This window comes from Archocentrus centrarchus, chromosome 2, assembly GCF_007364275.1.
Source record: "Archocentrus centrarchus isolate MPI-CPG fArcCen1 chromosome 2, fArcCen1, whole genome shotgun sequence".
Taxonomy (NCBI): domain Eukaryota; kingdom Metazoa; phylum Chordata; class Actinopteri; order Cichliformes; family Cichlidae; genus Archocentrus; species Archocentrus centrarchus.
The window spans coordinates 4,443,811-4,462,354 of NC_044347.1; the positions used below are offsets into that span (position 1 = coordinate 4,443,811).

Sequence of the window (18,544 nt, forward strand, 5' to 3'; positions counted from 1 at the left end):
ATGGAGCTCACTGATCGATTCTGGTAAAAATGCTAACAGCAGACGTCGTTTAGTTCATGTTTATAAAATTCTTGATTTTTTTTTGGACACGTTTCGGCCATGTTAGCATTTTTCTTTTTTTCTGTTTTTGTTTTTTTGGGTTTTTTTGTTTGGTTTTTTTTGTTTGTTTTTTTGGGGGGGGGGTTGGGGGGGTTGATGAACCTTCCATTTAAATGAGCTGTGCCATCTTCATGCAATATTAAACCCATGAGAGCATCATGCTGTAGCGCCCCCTAGCTGTGCGGTATTAAGACATCGCAGGTGGTATTTTAAGCAAACCTGCAGGATTTATTGCTCCTGCTGGTGGGTTTTCTTTTTGTGTGTCGGCTGCTCGCTGGAAGAGAAAAACAGAGCCGAGCTTCGCCTGCAGCTGCAGAGGAAAAAAACATCCGTGTGCGCGCATTAACACACACACACACACACACACACAGATGCATGCAGGCAATCAGGGCGTCACATGGAAGACTAAAAGTGTGTGTGCATGTGTGTGTGCGTGTGTGTGCGTGTCTGTGTGTGTGTGAGTGAGGGAAATTAGACTGCCTCATTATTCAAATTGGCTCGAAGGAGAAACGGCGCACTCGCCTCGTTTACGCCTCAACAGAGAGAGGGGGGGGAGAGAGAGAGGCGGGGGGGGCGAGAGCTCCCCGATCTGTCACTCCCTCCTCCCGCCTTCCACCTCCGTCTCCTCGTTCTGTCATTCACCGTCCCTTTGTCCTCCCCCGCCCCGTCTCCTCTGTCACTCACTATCCCCTCCTCTCCTTCCTCTTCCTCTCCCTCACCCCTCTCTCCATCTCTCTCACCCTTCCTCTCCTCCCCTCCTCCTCCAATCTGTCACTCCTTCCTCCCCCTCGTTCTCTCCTTCTCAAATTACATCCTCGTTGCCGCCTCGTTTCTCATCCCGTCGCCAAGGGCTGTCGCCGAGGACCAGCGAGGGCGCTAAACGATTTCCCACCATGCATCACTCTCCACACACACACGCACGCACGCGCACACACACATTTTTACCTTTTCCATCCCTGTACAAAAATGCACATTGGACCAGTTGGTGAAATGGAGAAAAAGAATTAAAAGGTTTTCTTCCTAACGGTCGTGAATCACACCCACAGCACATATTCGCTCTCTGTGTGCAGGCTAGCATCGACCAAATCATTAATGAGTCATCCACAGGCTGCCCTGTGCTGTTAGGCTGCTCTGCTCTAGGTTCTGAATGTCATGTATGCTCTCCAACAGCTCCAATAGATTTAATCCCAAATACCAGATAATCCCCCTTTGTGTGCAGATGTTGGCCGCAGTTTTACCCTAACAGTTCAATTCCTCTTTGGTATGGGGCGTCCACTCATGAACCAATCCACTCATCATACAACATGCTGTAACCCTCTAATGTATTTACTACCCAGGATCCTTTGCTGTTGTCTGTAATCGCTTCAATCTCTCACCATGAAACAGAGAAAAGTTTAACTAGGGACCCGTCCACTTTGAGTCACCACCAGTGTTAATTTCGTTGACGAAATATTTTCGTCATAGTTTTCGTCGATGAACCTTTTTTTCACGACGATAACGAGACGATAACTAAATAAAAACTACCAAAAATGATAAAAACGAAATTAATTGACACTTTCGTCAACGGATGAAAATGAGACGAAAATGCTTGGCGGGGATGAAATCCAATCAGAACTGATTTAATTTTGTGACAGGGCGGAACAAGTGAGGAAAGCATCCAATCAAATGCACAGATGCACAAATTTGCTCTAAACCTGGGAAGGACAAACTAGCCCAGGGGTGGACAACTCCAGGCCTCGAGGGCCGGTGTCCCGCAGGTTTTAGATGTGTCCCTGATCCAACACACCTGAATCAAATGGCTGAATGACCTCCTCAGTATGCAGTCAAATTCTCCAGAGTCCTGCTAATGACTTCTATGTGTGATTCAGGTGTGTTGGATCAGGGACACATCTAAAACCTGCAGGACACCGGCCCTCAAGGCCTGGATTTGCCCACCCCTGAACTAGCCTGTGATTGGTCGTTCCTTCCGATAGAACTAAGTTATGTAACCAATGTCAGCAGGGAGAAAGAGAGGAGCCGATGTATGGACACATTTGTGACAAACAAAACGATGTGTAAACCATGTGGGGCGACTATCTCGGGTAAAAACACGACAAATCTTAAACGACATCTGCAAACCAGTCACCCAGATCTCCATGCAAAGGTCAGCATTTTAATGTTATGCAGGGTAAAGTGTTTTTCCCAGTTTGTGTTTAGAGAAAATCTCCACACCGCGGTGGATTAGCCTTTATAATCTTAGTCCTGAACACTGCCCTGTACCTTTCAGAGCGTCCTGCTGTAAAACGCTGGATTATCTCAGTAAGGTGGTGTTAATGATCAGGTGTGTGGGAAGCAGGTGAAACACTAATGTTAATATTATTAATAATATTCCATAACTTTGAATAAATGTTTAAGTTTGTGTAAGTGTGTATAATGACTAATTCAAGGGAACTGAAGAAAAAGCATTTACATTTTACACCCTTTATATTTTAGTCGACTAAATCGACTGTAGATTTAGTCGACTGTATTCTTAAGATAATTCTGTGACTAAAACTAAAACTATTCAGATACTAAATTAAGACTAAAATTAAATCAAAATTTGCTGTCAAAATTAACACTGGTCACCAGCATATATATATATATATATATATATATATATATATATAAAACTTTCTGTGGTCATCGTCTTTGGTCATCATGTCACTGCTAATCACTTCCTGTGTGGATAGGGTGTTACACAGGCTTCATTAGCTATAGCTAGCTTTCTTCTAGCTAACATTAGCTGCCTGTGCCTCCTGGTGCCTGCTGGTGCCTCCTGGCAACCATCTGTTGCTAGGTGAATAACGAGTATTCCCCAACTCAAGTGGTTGCTGGCAGTAACTATGAAACTGAGACCCCAGTCAAGTAGGTCTAAAGACCGGTCAGTGAAGCCCACGATAACCACTGATCACAGGAGAAAAATGTATATTCCCAACTAGTTGGTGAGCAGCTGTGGGAAGCTGCTTGCTGTCATTAGGTCAAACTGGTTATAAAGAGGTAGAGTGTGCTGTACCAAAAACGTAGCAAGTTGCTGCAGTAGGTGATAGTTTGTATGGAAGATTCAACTTGTCTGCAAACACTCATTAATGATTGAGTGAGTCCATAATGTCATTAGGAAACTCTTTACTCTTTTCATAGACTTCTACGGTACCGGAAATCTTATTCCAGCCATAGATATCGCCTCCTGGTGGCCACTAGAAAGAATGCAGGTTTAAGGCACTTCTGCCTTGGCTTCATTTTTCAGACTTGGAAGCTACATCCAGCTTTTCTGCTAACACGGGCTTTCATTTAAATGTCATTCTATAGATTTTATATATTTTGTCAAATTTGGAGCAGGCTTCTTTAAGAATATGCTCGTACACAAAAAAAAAACCATCAGAAATGTGCAACATGTCAACACTTTGGTCAGTTTATTGTGTACATTTTCAACATGTTTTGAAAGACTTGTGTTTGCAGTGCGTTTCTTTGTGTTATGAACGTGTTATCAGATTTCATGTGCTACACGAGCTGCAGTGTGATGTCAGTGTCGACTTTCCATCCGAACTTCACTTCACTGTAACTGTGAAAATCTGCTGCTCTGCTGTCATGTTTTTGTGATCTACTGCTGCTCATTTCATTCTGCATCTAATCACCGCTGACGAAGGCGTGAGAAACGGCAGCAGGGCGAGAGAGAGTGATGGAAAGAAAAGGAAAAGAGGCGAGAAGAAAGGAGGAGTGCAGGGAAACAGAAAGAGACGGAGGCTAATGGATGTCTACAGGGTCGCATAAATCACACGCATTCTGTGTGACAAATTGATCGACCTGCTGAAAATTTCCCCCAGTGCTGCAACTGACAGGCACTGTGTGCGTGTTTGAGTGTGTGTGTGTGTGCTTTCAGGACGGCCCGACAGGAAACGACAGCAATCGAAGAAGAAAGAAACCAAAGAAGAAGAAGAAGACGGAGAGCAGACTGCAGTAAAGGTTAACGAGGGCTGATCAAACTCTGTAATGGCTCAGTCACACTAGAGTGAAAATAGGACGGCAACCTGCAAGTAGTTGTAGCAACTGGTTGCCCCGAGGTTTAGTGAGCAATACCCTGAAGCTCTTTCACAATGTACTGTCACAGGTTGCCTGGTGGGAGAATAACTGTGTCCAGAGATTGATGATCTGATTCAGACCGACTACAGTCTGACAGATCGCTGAAGGTTTGCTATTAATTGCCATCTAATTTATAAATGCAGATAGATTGCCAGCACATTGCAATCAATCTCATCTGTGCTTATTGGTGCGGAGTGGAACTCATTCACGACACATCTGTTTGCCACATGGGACTCTGCTCAGCTGGTTGTATTTTGGCCATATTCTAATACAAAAGCAGGCTTACAGAGCGCCTTTGTTATTCTGCAGTTAAATCACCGTCTTGCAGCCACCACGCCACAATCTGTGGAAGAATTTCTGTTTCATATCTGTGAGGTTCTGGCTGGACTTTTTCTATGAGATGGCAATAGTTGTGCAATTTTTTGCCAGTTTATCACAATTTAGTTCTATATTATAATAAACAGAATGCACATAATTGCTAACTTAACCCAGTTCAGTCACTGATACTAAACTGACTGCGTCTTAGCGTTGTTTTATTACCGTCTGGATGCACCAAAATTGCCTTGAAGACGGCAACAGACTGAGCAATTGCAGACCTGACCCCGTCTTAGAAACAAGCATTTTAAAGGTAGCAAGATATCAATATTATTTCTATTTTCCTGCTGGAACTGCAGCATAAATGAGCTGTTTTCTGTTTTTTTATGCGTTACATTTTTTACCTGCAAGCTTTCAACATCTTAATGTTCATATAAGCCACGCCCAGGGGACAGTTTTGGTGGAAACACCTTTTTTTGGTTTCTTTGTTTATTTGTTGTGTAGCTCAGAGCCTCCGTATATCTGACACCTCCTAGAGGACAAACTTGGTACTCCAGCAAGAAATCTAAATCTAAGGGAGGGAAGAAAACGAATCCAAATAAAATGCAATAAAGCCCATTCAGAAATAATTTGATATTAAACATAAAAAAACTTAAAAGTGCAACAAATGCATTAAATAATGTTTGTTAATGTTAGCACGGTCAGCAAATAGACTTATATAACAGACCCTCTAAAGTGACTGTAAACTGAAATTTGGGGTACACGTTACTTCCAGTTCTCGGCAGACAAGTTCATGTCATGTGGTTAGTGGTCACATGACTGCAAGTGCAGGGCCTGATCTCGTTAATGACACTTTCATTAACGAGTTTTGGGACATACTGAATAAAACACACGTAAATGTATTCGGGTTTTGCTCAGTAATGATTGTCAATCATAAGCTTTTACATGCCGATGTCGTTTTATACGCCCATCCACCGCTTCCTCGCCACACCTGGGTTCAAAAATTGATGACAGCAATGATGAGAAAATTCATTCTTCATAGTGGGACTTCACCAACTTCTGTTATTTAGTTCTTAGCAAGTAAACTACTGTTAGCTAAAAGAGCAGAGTTTTATCTAATGAAGCCCGCCTGTAGGAGTGCTCACACAGGAAGTGACTAGCAGCAATGACGGCCCACAGAAGTTCAGCAACTCCACGTGACAACAGGTGAAAAAAATTGCTGGTGACGCAAACTGGATGATTCAAGGTAAATGTTTCTCGAGCTGAAGGCAAGTGCCTGAAGCAACTACTGAGAGTCAAGGATACGGTCGATTGCCATATGAAAATGTTGCTTAGGCAACAAAAGCCTGGAAACACTGCTGGTGATCAACCACTAGCAACAAAGTGATGTTTGATGAACAAATTGCTCATGTGGACCCCCCTTAATGAACAGGAAATTTGATGATCAGGGCTAAAGGATTTATCCATCAATCACTCTAATGGCATAAAAACATTGACTTACTGCAGTCACAGCCAACAGTACGGTGGCTGTCCAGGGGAAACTTGGTGGGGCCGATATTCAAGTAAAACAGCATATAAAGTTGGTTTTGTAATTTTATTTCATACAGTTTTTTATTATCATAAATTATTTGTTGTTAACCTGGCCAATACATAAATAAATAAAATAAAATGTGCTAATTCTTCACTCTTACAAAAACCAGTCCCAGGTTTGGTGCCCCCCAGTGGTCGGATCATGAAAACACTCTGACTGTATGCAGGAACATTTCAGAGAAAATGTGTGAGAGCTGTCATAACAGAGACGTTTGCAGTGTGTGTGTGTCTGTGTGTGTGTGTGTGTGTGTGCACATGCTGTGGAAACCTCCGACTGTCTGTCAAAGCAGCAAGCTGCAGAGGGAGGAGGGAGACACGCACACACACACAGACACACACACAAGCGAGAAACATCGTGTGGGAGAAAGAGAGAGAGCGGCGTGACAGGTGAATAATCAGAGCTGCAGCGCCGGCCGTCACGGAAACGAGGCCTGACAGTGCCGACAACGCCGGAGACACGCACACAAAGACACACACAAAGACACACTCACACACACACACTCACACAGAGTAAGGCTGGGATTAGATTTAAAGTACATGCGCACTCATGCACAAACGCACACACACACTGATCAGGGATCAATCACACAGAAACTTTAAACACCCACTCCTCCACCCCCCACCACTTCTCACCTTTGACCTTTAATTTTCACACTTTGCCTTCATTCCTCTGCACGCAAACATTTACACACAGACTAATGAACACCATTTGTGTGTGTGCGTGCGTGTAGGTGTGTGTTAATTATTCTGAGCCCAACCTCGTCAAACACTAATTGGCACTCCGAAACACACACACACTCTGCTGCAAAGTGATATGAGGTGTGTGCGCGTGCATGAGTGCGTGTGTGTACAATGGTGTTACCACAGCGCCCCCTGCTGCCTTCTTTATTAAAGGCTCTGAACTGAGAACATAAACGAAAAAAACCAAAAGAAATAAACAAAAAAAATAAATGAATTGAAACTGAAACTGTAACATTGTAAGTTTAAATAAAATGTATCAAAATAAAAATATAATTCAAGATAAAAATGAGCACAATGTTCTTCTGAGGTGCTGTGAACGCTGTGATGAAGGCCAAAGGTAAGCCTTACCACCCAGCTGCCATCTCTGACACATAATGAGCTCTGAGCTTTTATTTTGAAGTCTGACTGTATCGTGCACCTGTATCACCTGAACCTGTCACACTGTGGGCTGTTCCCTTCTGCAGTCTGCTCTGTACCATCACACTGAAAAGCACCTTAAAGACAGGTACGCCCCCGTGCTCTGTCACTGCTGCTGTGAGTTGATGTGTGCTTGTATTTTGTATCAAGTTGTGCGGTGTTAGATGTCTTGTGGATATGTAAGCACACCAAGACAAATCAGCTGTGCTGATGAAACTTCACCTGATGAATAAATGTATGAATAATTATTGATTTTGTCCCCAAAATCTTCTTGTTTCCTGCACATTGTACTTCACATGCTCACAGCTCCACAATGGGCCCGATCCAGAAACGCTGATTATTTTCATAACTCAGAGCTCGTGGCCGTTTTCAGATCGATGTTTTCGTTCTGCATGTTTAACAGGTTGTTGTAGACTTCTTAAAAATATTGTTTTCTTTGTTTCCTTATTTGTTTATAATCAGAATTCATTGTGCTGCACCTTTTTATTTTGATCACTGTAAAACATTTTGCATTGTATCTGCCATATTTTCTGCTGATTTTATATGATTTTTCATGATTTATGGACATTATGCTTTGTATTGCTCCCATATTAATTTGCCCTGACTAGTAAATATGCTGTATTAATAAAAGTGACTTAATTTGAGTAAATGTACTCCAGCCTCTAAGCTGCTAACTTAAACAATAAACAATAAAACTTCACAGCATTTTTTAAATAAAATTTTCTGTGAAATTCCCCTGATGGTTTGATCTTTGTGATGTCATGAATGTTTTTCTACATAGTTAAATCATTTTTGTGTATTATTTATCAATGTTAAGATGATTATGAGAAGGACTCCAGCAAACATGAAGGTGTGCTGGTCAGCTGATTATCATTATTGTAACCAGGGTAAAGTCACAGTTACAGACTTAAGTAACTGCAAGTTAATTGTGTCAGAATAATTAGGTCCCATTCAGAATCATTTAAGTCAGACGTTATGACCTCAACACTGCCTATCCTCTACCAAAGACAGTTGCTCTGTCTCACACTTTTACACAAATGCTTCTTTTCCACTAGTATCTACTCGGCTCAGCTCGGCTCGGCTTTGTTCCTTTTCCATCACTATCCAGTACCACCTCAGTGCCGCAGCCTGAAAGTCGCATGGCGTCATCTGTATGTGACAAACGGTCGCTCCGTCTATCTTTGTCTGGATTCTGCCACCAGCCACAAGCACAAAATCGTGTGTGTTTGTTAGTGTGTATCCATTTCACTGCTGGGGTTCAAAAACAGTGGATTTGATTCTTGTGAAGGAGTCGCTCTCATGACTCACCTAGCGATGTCTCTCCCTGGCCAATCAGTGGCGTGCATTCTGTTGGTGTCACATTTTCAGCATGACTCAGATCACTTGGAACCGCAGCTGAGTAGGTACTAAAGAAGTGGTACCTGGTACTACCACCAAACAGAACCCTACTGCTATAGAAACCCTTTGTGAATGAGGGAGCAGCTGTAGCTTCTTAGTTTCTGGTGAATCCTCCACTTTGGCAAACTCCTGGTGGAACCACTGAAACCATCTCTAAAGAGCTGTTTTTGTTGGTCCAAAGACTACACCAAAGAAAGGTCCGAGAGTAGACTGACTAAAAAACAGAAAGGCGTTGCCAGCATCGGTGTCATGGACAGAGTGACATCACTGTGCCCCCTCAGCTGAGCTCTACTGATGCATTTTAACTATAACTTACATTAATTCATGCAGTTTGGTAATGAAAAATGATAAGTTACTGCAGTACAAGCTCGGTTGAATTATTGTGTTCACCATAGTTTAGTGCTTCTGCTGTAATTGTGGTAACAGCATGACTGAGGAGGACCCTGAGCGGATGGGAAGTACCCCCCGTGTCTCTTTGAAACTAAAAAGAGGTCATTCATAAACTTGTGCAGCTAGTTTAAAAACATGGCTGGAAAATTGCAAAGCAAATGGAAATGTGTTGAGGATACTGTGCACTTGTAGTCAGCTGTGCTAGTGTGTGATGATTTCATTGATCCACCCAGAGAACAGTCTTCCCATATTTGTGTCCAGCTTTGTATCTGCAAACCCTGACGGGCTTTTTTTTTGCACTTTTATAACTGTGGCTACATTTCTTTGTGAGTGTGTGGCAGTTGTAGTTGTGGCTTGAGCCGAACTCTGGAAAAAAAAGACTGAAAAGTCTGATGAAAACACATCCAACAAGTGCAGCTCTTAGTGCGAGGCATAAATCACCTACTGGGAAGGATGAAGGTTATGAGTCCAAGCATAAAGGTTGGAGCTGTTTATGTAGCTGGTCGTTCTGCGGGAAGACTGGAAGGCTCTGGCAAAGACCCAGCGTCTTTCTCTGTAGCTCAGCATGTAGGAACCCTTCAGTGGTGTGTTGAGGTTGCTGGTTCGATCCTACTAAAGTTCAAGGAGTGCGTTTAAGTCCAAAGTCACAACTTCAACACACCTAGAAAGCTTGGACAAGAAGTTAAACTGCAAGGTGTTTCAGAGGCCGTGGGCTCTAATGATTTTGAAGGCCAACAGCCAAAGAGAAGACTTCAGTGTGTGCTGAGAAATGCTCTCAGCCCAAAGGGTTCTGGCATAGTGGTAGGTTTGGTGTACCTTAAGGCACCAGGGGTGCAGCCTCTGGTTTGAATCCTGCTGTGGTGGGGTCCTGTGGGTGAAGATGAAGCGGGGGGGGGGGTTCTGAAAAACCATTTCTTGAAACATAACAGACAAGTTTCCTTAGAGAAACCCCGTCACGGGCACTAGTTTAGCTCATAGGTTGAGCAGTGACCATATGCCCCTGGTCTAAATCCAGCAGCACCGGTTCAACTCCCACCCTGCCCTGAAGCCTGTTAGTGAGTTCTTTACCCACCTTGTCTTCTTTTTACTGCACTACAAAAAAAGCCTCAAAATTCTTTAAAAGAACATCACAACTATCTGTACCATGAAAGGCCTGAGTTCAAGTCCTGGTAAGGAACAACCTTGAGTTCAGCATGTCATTTGTTCTCCAACTCTTTCTGTCTGTCCTAATCCATCTGACCTTTGACCTGGACTGATTGGATGGCAGCACATGCAACAAGAGTTTGAAAAAAAAATCTTACACCAGTCAGTGAGAATGAATTTAATCTATTTTTATCAATTTACATTTTCTGTAATGGGCAACACTTGAATAATCACTAATTCCTGGAAAATGTATTAAACATGTTATAGGTAACTTTGTGGACATGTTAAATGTATTTGTAGTGCAGGTTAACAACTCCAAAAAAAAAATACAGCCTGCAAGCTGCAATAATTCATCTCAGAACGTGTCTCAAATCTCACATATCAAGATAAGGTCAGATAATTCATCCAAACTCAAAGAGCTGATCTAACTTAGCTGGCTGTTGTCATTGTGTATTGAACCGTCACAGATTCATGCAGCATAGCCAAGTTACAGCTAGCTGGCTAATGTGGAGCATATATGAGTAGGAATGATACTAACCAACGTCAAAGCACAAAGGTCTGTGAGCTCCTTTAACTCCTCTGTTACCAATTAATGAAACTATACAAACACATTGAGTCTAATTAGTTTCTACATTCAAATTTATCATCTACTTATTTCAAAGTGCAGTTAGCAAAATGCTAGCTCCATGTGCTCCCTTCCAAACGCTTCCAGGCAAAAAAGGCCAGACTGACAAACAGGACGTGGACGTCTCCAATCTGATTTATGGGGTGCTGGACTGTAATAAGTGGGGTAGAGTACAGGGAAAGGAAAATATGTACACTAAAGTCAAAATGTCTTTGACATCATGCATTTGTGGAAACTTATTTCTGCTACTGAAGGGAAAAAAATTGCCTTTAATAAGCCAAAGTTTGAGGTTATCTCAGAAGTTTGAGTTGGTACCTCAGACTCAAACTTGAAATTGAGAAAAGATTTGAAATTAAGTCAAAATTTTGAGACATTTTGAGGCAGCACAGTGGTGTGGTGGTTCGCACTGTTGTCTCACAGCAAGACGGTCCTGGGTTTGAATCCACCTTGGCCGGACCTCCCGGTGTTAACATGGATTTTCTCCATGTACTCAGGTTTCCTCTCTTTGAGTAAGTAATTACAAATTTTGAGTTAATTTACCCCAAATATTGAGGTAATAACCCTAAATTTTGAGATCAACTTTTTGAGAAAGCCCAAATTTCTGACTTTTTCTTTTCAGTGGCAGAAAGAAGCTTCCATATGCATCAGATGGGTCTAAGTCCTCTATGTTTATGGGTTCTGCTTGAACAGCAGACAGAAACCCACATTACCCAGATATCCTTCGGAGCCAGCTGGTTTCCTGCCACTAATCAGTGACTTTTGTATGGGTATTGTAGGCTCGTATGACACCACTATGGGCTTTTACCTGGTTTGGACAATCAAATATATAATATATAGTTTATTCTTTTTGTAATTCATTTCTTTTTTTACTGTGATAACTTTTTATAATTTTTATGTAGCCATTGCTGACCCTGCATGACACCAAGCAGCAGATGGTTTCTGGAGGGTGAGGAGGCGTTCACTGACTCCTCTGTGCTGGAAGGCATCTGGCAGCTGAGTTTAGCCGTTTCAGCTCCGAGGTCAGAGGGATTATGGGAGATTACAGGTGAATGGAGGTGTGAGTGGCTGCAGATGTCCTGATAGTCTTTCCGTGAATTAAACGATCCACAAGATTCACCCGCTGACCTGATACGACCCAGGATAACCCGCTGATGACGGCTTCCTGTGAGTCAGCATTTTTAGAGACCTAAAAAAAAAAGCCAATAACCAAGACAGCATTTGATGCTTTTCTTTGCCACCCAGGACAGTAATGTGAATCTTCTGGGAGTCTGAACTGTTGTTCAGACAAAACAGACAACCTGAAGAAAAAGACCGTCAGGCCTGGGAAACTTTAACAGCTGCAGCTTTAATTATTAAGGTTAACCTGCCACAGGAGGCAAAGTAGATTCTTGTTGCTTGCATGTTAAATTTGGACCAATCTTCTTTGTATTTTCATGATTTATTAGTAATACACCTACATATATCTGTAGTCATGTCTACTTGCTCTTTAAATATAATGGGTCATTACATGGATTTTGTAAAATTTTAGGTCCCTACTAACAATTTAAAGAAAAGAAATAAAGGCAGTGCTGTTTTTAGATGTTTTATCTAGAAAACTACAGAAACTGTATTTCAATGATTCACACTGAGAAAATCAGAAAACACAATCACAAATTTGGAATATTAACACAAACTTGCTTTTTATAAAAATGCTCATTTGGATTGTCCGTGGTGGCGAACTCCAGGGAACATTACACAGAAGTTGGACGTTGGAAATGTGTTTTAATATCTGTGAAACCACTTGGACTGTTTTACAGATATTATTGTATGAGAGTGGCTCCACAGTGGAGTGGTTCACACGTTCACCTAACACCTGAAAAGTCTCTGGTTTGAGGCCAGAGGGACACAATTCCCTTTGGGATGGCCAAATCAAACATATGGAGCTCCTGTGGTGACCAATAAGGATGCAGCTGAAAATACCTTCGATATGAGAAGCTGTGGTTTCCACGTGCCTCCAAATCTGCTGTCACAGATCGCACAGCCACATATTTAACTTGAGCGCCACTCCTACGAGTCCACACTAGCATATTTACCCTAAAACCTTTTAAGGACCTAATTCAAGTTTTCTACTGAGGTTTCCCGTGCACATTGCTCTCACTGGGTGGATTCACATTCAAAGAAGCACCAAAAACCTCCCACTGTTTGTCATGTTTTGGTGGTGGTACAACTTGAAAAAGTGCGACAAACTTGAAATGCAGAAGGCTTAGCTTCAAAGTAAAAGCTTTGCCTCAGCATCACAAGACGCAACTTTCAGATTAAAGTTGCATTAAAGAGTCTCTATTTACGGTTTGTGTTGCATTTTTCACAGCTTCACTACAATCTGGGACTTCCATTCAAATTACAGCCACAGCCATCTTCTTGCAACAAACCAAACAAGGAGGGTTTTGCTAACAGTTTGGAGAATACACATTTTTCCCCAAACAAGCGGCTGCCACGAGGAAACCTGGCTGGTCTGAAGGCCTGCGTGACTCAGACTTTTGCAATTAACATCCAGCAACCAGCTGATGAATTCTTAATTAACAGTAACAACAATTCCCTTATGACCAGTGGTTGCCAAACAGTTGCAGACTAGTCTCTAGGCCTGTGTGACTGGAGTCTTATTCACTTGATCCTACACCGTCACCAGGAGTTCAAAGTGGCAGATAAGTTAATGTCACATGTCAACAGAACCTAAATGTAATGGAATTTTAAAATCAAACCTCAAAAAACAAAAACAAGTAACATCATCTCGACCATCATCCCTTAAAAGTAATTTTCTGAGCAAACCAATGAGTGAAATTTTGCAGATTTTTATTTAAGAAGTGCATCTTCCCACTTGATTTTTTTCACTTTTTTTAATTACCATTAAAATTATCAGGTTAGTGTTGAAGATCATTGTCAGGGTTAAACTACAACAGTTGGCACTTTTTCAAAGCTCCAGGGAGACGCCTGGTTTCAAACGTGGGTACAAAAACTCAAACAGGTTGAAACACAAGAACAAGAAACTTTAAACGCACACCTTTGTTCAGCATGTTAACAAACCATTAGTGTTGTCATGGTAACACACCCTCTGTAGCTGTCGATGGTTGCTGCAGAGGGGGCGGAGCCCAGGAAGGACACGGGAGCTGTTTTTCCCAAACGTGGTCAGCAGGACTAGAAAAGTCAGTTTGTTGGAGGAAAAGACCAAAGTGCTCACCAAAAACCTTTAATGGTCAAACTGGACACAAATAGAAAACAATAAACACCAGTATCTTTACACCAGCATTCTCCACACACACACAGACACACACACACAGTCTCCAAAAGCCTTCAGACGTCATCGGCCAGCAAGCACAGTTTTTTTTTTTTAATTCATTAAATAAAGCTTTGAGACGATATACAATCAAAACATTCACTTCTTTAAATTCAGACCAATCAGGTTGACAAAAATCAGCCACTGAAATCAGTTACAGCTTCAGATGACAAGAAAAACTTCCCTGCTCTCCTTTTATTCTCAGCTGAAACCTCATAAACCCAACCGTTTTCTGCCAAACTTTGGCTTTTTCGCCAAATATTTTTCCAAGAATGAAGGTGCTTTAGTCCTCTATCAAACAGATGAACTCTGGAGTCTTTAAAATGTCAAAACCTCCATGTTTCCGAAGCTAGAACCAAAGAAACGGGAGTTTACTTTCATCGATTATTGAAGTTAACATGCTATTATGGGCCATTCAGCATGAGAACTGCATTTTTTATTCATTGGAAATTTAAGAACTCCTATTTTCTCATTTTTGTGCGTCTACAGCTGTGCTAAAATGTCAAACCAGCCTCTTTTGTGCTTGTGTATTTGCATAGTTTGGATTTTGCAGCAAGAAATGAAGAATGTCAGGAGATAAATAATAATAAAAAAAAGACAGACATGAACCCTGAAAATAGAGTGCAAACAGCCCATCACCCATAGGAAGTCTTCAGGAAAAAAAAATAGAGTCCATAAGCGTGTTTTAGCTCTTTACCTACAAACTGCTGCTGGAGCTCAAAGCAGAGACAAGTTCAAACATTTCAAAGACACTTTGACCCTCTGAGTCTCATCAGGCGTTCATGGCACGCCAGTCAACAATTACTGGAATCAGAGACAGATTTTTGCCTCGGAGGCGTCCCACAGGGATCCTATCTAATCCTCTTTTACTTACATTTGCTTTGTGTGTGTTTTTAACGGTTATATTTGTTTACAATGTTTTGTTTCTAGCACAGTAGTCACTCAGTAAAGGGTCAACCAGCCAAACATTTGAAATGAATCTGCTTTATTTGGCCCTCTCCTGCATACGAGGCTCCCAGCTCTGAAATTTGCTGGTAATCAAACTTAGTCTTAAATTTACAGTATTTAAAGTCAAATTTACTATTAAAGCTACTTTTTGTAATCACATTCCACAAGATTAAACTCCAACTTTCACCAATGAAAGGGCTGTGGTTGAGCTAAAATGTGCTAACGTTGGTTTGTTTTGGAAGATTTGAAGCTAGAGTCCCGACAGATTCTTTACTTTACTGACTTATTGTTTTACAGCACAGATCCAGCTTCATTCAAAATTGAACAGCTGGAATCAGTTTTGTGTCATATTGTACTGCCATGTCTTTTTAAATAGACCAAACCATAATCAAAAAAGTCAGCATCAGTATATTCACCAAAATTAAATCCATTTGAATGCAAAAAAGAGGCATTTAAAATAATTTAAACCCCCTCACATGGACTCTGACTGTTAATTTCAGTGACTGTCATTAGGACTATGGTGCTAATTATTTGGCAAAAATTGCCCAAACTGTTCCAATCACAAGCAAATATCTGCAGATACTTTTATTCACTGTTATTGGGACTGTGCAGTTCATTTAATGGAACGATATCCCCCTCAGTGGGCTGTTTAAAGTGTCAGCAGGTTTCAGGTGTCTGCACAAGCTCCTCTCTTTGCTTGGAGTTAACGAGCTAAAACGCGCAGGGCGCTGCCAGTCTGGACGTTCAGTTTCCACAGCCGATCTCCTCCTTGTAGCGGTTTGTCAGCGTGTTGGCTTTGTGCGTCAGTTTTGACAGAACCGCGTGGAGTCCATTCAGGTGGAAGCGAAACTGCTTCTCCAGGTCGTCCTCCTCCTCCACCCCAGCCACACCCACCTTGTCCTTCCGCAGCTCGTCGCCCTGCACGACACCCCACTCAATGTCATTGCGGATGGATTTGAGCAGGACGTACGAGCTGTACATGTCGGCATCGGGCTGGAAGTAGGCTCTGCCGTTGGTGGCGCTGGGGTTGCCCGTGTCATCGCTGCTGCCCCCATTCTCCGCCACCTTCAGGTCATCCTTGTCGCCCAGGGGGACATCCCGCAGCAGGCTGGGCACCATCACCGTCTGATCCATGTTGTTGACAGCGCCGATGAAGCGGTTCATGGCATTGAAGAGTGAGTTCTTCTGGTTGTAGGAGTCAGGTGTCTGCATGACGGCGGCTCAGTGAGGACCCGTCTTGCCAGCGGTCACAGCGCAGCGCCAAACTTAGCCCGCTAATGCTCTTTAAAGGATTACTGAGAGGCTGTGGGGGCACTCACCGCTCCAAAGTGGGCCAGTTTCACCCTCTGGGGCCCGTGTCCCTGCTGCAGGACTCCCAAGTGACCGTCTCACCCTGGAGGCATAAACCTGAAATAAAAATGCAGAGGTAGAGGCAGCTGGATGAGGCAGCTTCAACAGAAATCTGCGTCCAGGAGAGAAACCTGAAGAAGTCTGCAGGCAGAGCTTCAGGACCTAACTATGGAGCTCAGGGATGGAGAGAATAAACGTTACTGAGTCAGAGCCAGCAGCTCTGCGGGACCAACACTGTAGCCTGCATCCATTATCGGACACCCGGCTTCGCCCCAGCTGCTCCTCACCTCCGTTACCCGCACACGTTCACTTCATATGCAGCCACCTCCGCTGCTGGTCGATTTACACTATTTAAAGCCGTCTGTGCTGCACAGCCGCAGCTTCGCATGTAAATAAGAGACGTGAGAAACAGGAGCTGCTGGCAGCGTTTTTTAAAACGAGCGTGAACACCTGCGGGGTCAGCCCGGGCAGAGGAGGGGGGTGTCTGCGGGACAAAACACGGAAATGAAGCGGAATCATTACAGCCTCCGTTTGCATCATTTGATGCTAAGCCAGGCGGCCTGTGAACAAGACTGGCAACTAAACGATCCAGTGGATCTACGTAAACGTTAATTAGCGAAGAATCTTCGTTTTGAATCTTCATTTTCACCGGAACAAACCACCCTGTGAGCCTCGCCAAGCGGCGGATTCCGGGCACCGTTAGCTCGCTAAGCCCAATTTTAAACCGGGTAAACCCCGGCGGGACTGCTGCCACGTGAGCTCACCGTGTGTCGGATGTGGTTCCTGGATGTTGTGGGCGTCCAAGTCGCTGCTTTCTGCCGGTTGAAGCTGTCCGGGAAGCGGCTGCAGCAGGCGGTCGGCCGGTGGGTTAGTCAGGAAAACCGGAGAGAAGCGGGGCGGAGTGAAAAGATGGGATCACGCTCACGGCCAATCACAGGGGAGCGCTCCGAGGACAGCCAATCAGAGAATGCGTGGCGTCATGAAGAACGTTCGTGAAGCGTTGCATTGTTTATAAACTTACTTGAATATAAACGTTTTTAAACTTTATTTTTTATTTGGAAATAATAAATTTATTTACATCTACAGTTTACAACGAAAATAAAGAGATTAAATTTAAATTTATACATATTTTTATTGATCTAAGTTGTTTTAATGTTTTAGCTGATGCAACACAGTAATCTCCCCTGATTGGAGATCAATAAAGTATTTCTTATTGTTGTTATTCCTATTATATGAACAGATAAACATCAGGCACGAACATCGGTGAATGTTCTCTTATTTTCTCACAGACTGACATCAGTAAATGAGACTGATGTTGATTTAAATTATATTAGTAACAGACGATCAGTAATCATTATCAAATCACATTATAAAAAATAAGGAATGATAATCAAGCTAGATTACATTTTAAAGGAGTCAAGGATGATGTGACAAGTTGATGACTTATTTAAAATGTAACAGTTTTTAAAACTGCTCCAAACTGACTGTAAACTGACCAGAAGCTTCTGATTTCATATCAGGCGCTGAGTAAGAGAGTTCTCATTTTCACTAAGATTATTTTACTAATTATTTTGCACATGTTCTACCCCGGTGTGCACAGGTTCTCTCCGTTCACTCCGGCTTCCTCCCACAGTCTAAAGGCATGCGTGTTAGGTTAACTGGTGGTTCTAAATGAGCCATATGTGTGAATGTGAGTGAGAGTGGCTTTGTGTCCCCGATAAGAGCAGGAAAATAAATGGATGGTGGAGTTTTCCTCTGAAATGAGAATAAACGCTGCTGTTGGTTAAACATCGCCCCCCTCTGGATGAATATTACTACTGCGTTCTTACCCAGCTTTAAAGCTTTTATTTTCTATTTGTACTGCATATTTTGATTTATAATCAGGATTTAAAAAATAATGAACAATTGTTTGTTAATACAAATATCTCATCTGCCAATCACGTGGCAGCAACTCAAAACATTTAGGCATGTAGAAAAGGTCAAGTTCAAACTGAGCATCAGAATATAGAAAGATGATTCATGAGAATCTCAGTGTGGCAGGACTGTTGGTGCAGACAGGCTGGTCTGAGGGTTTCAGAAACTGCTGATCTGCTCACTTACTTCAATGGCCTCCACAGTCACCA

The 18,544-nt window shown here is 42.6% G+C and overlaps 1 protein-coding gene across 1 annotated transcript; it reads right to left on the reverse strand.

Moving 5' to 3' along the window:
• Nucleotides 1–14,020: 14,020 nt before the first annotated feature.
• Nucleotides 14,021–17,371, reverse strand: LOC115793871 (mid1-interacting protein 1-B-like). Its single transcript, XM_030749035.1, has 2 exons — nt 17,186–17,371; nt 14,021–16,478 (listed from the first exon to the last, which is right to left on the reverse strand). The coding sequence occupies exon 2, from the start codon at nt 16,281–16,283 to the stop codon at nt 15,816–15,818; it is 468 nt and encodes a 155-aa protein (XP_030604895.1). The 5' UTR covers nt 16,284–16,478; nt 17,186–17,371; the 3' UTR covers nt 14,021–15,815.
• Between the last annotated feature and the right edge of the window lie 1,173 nt (nt 17,372–18,544).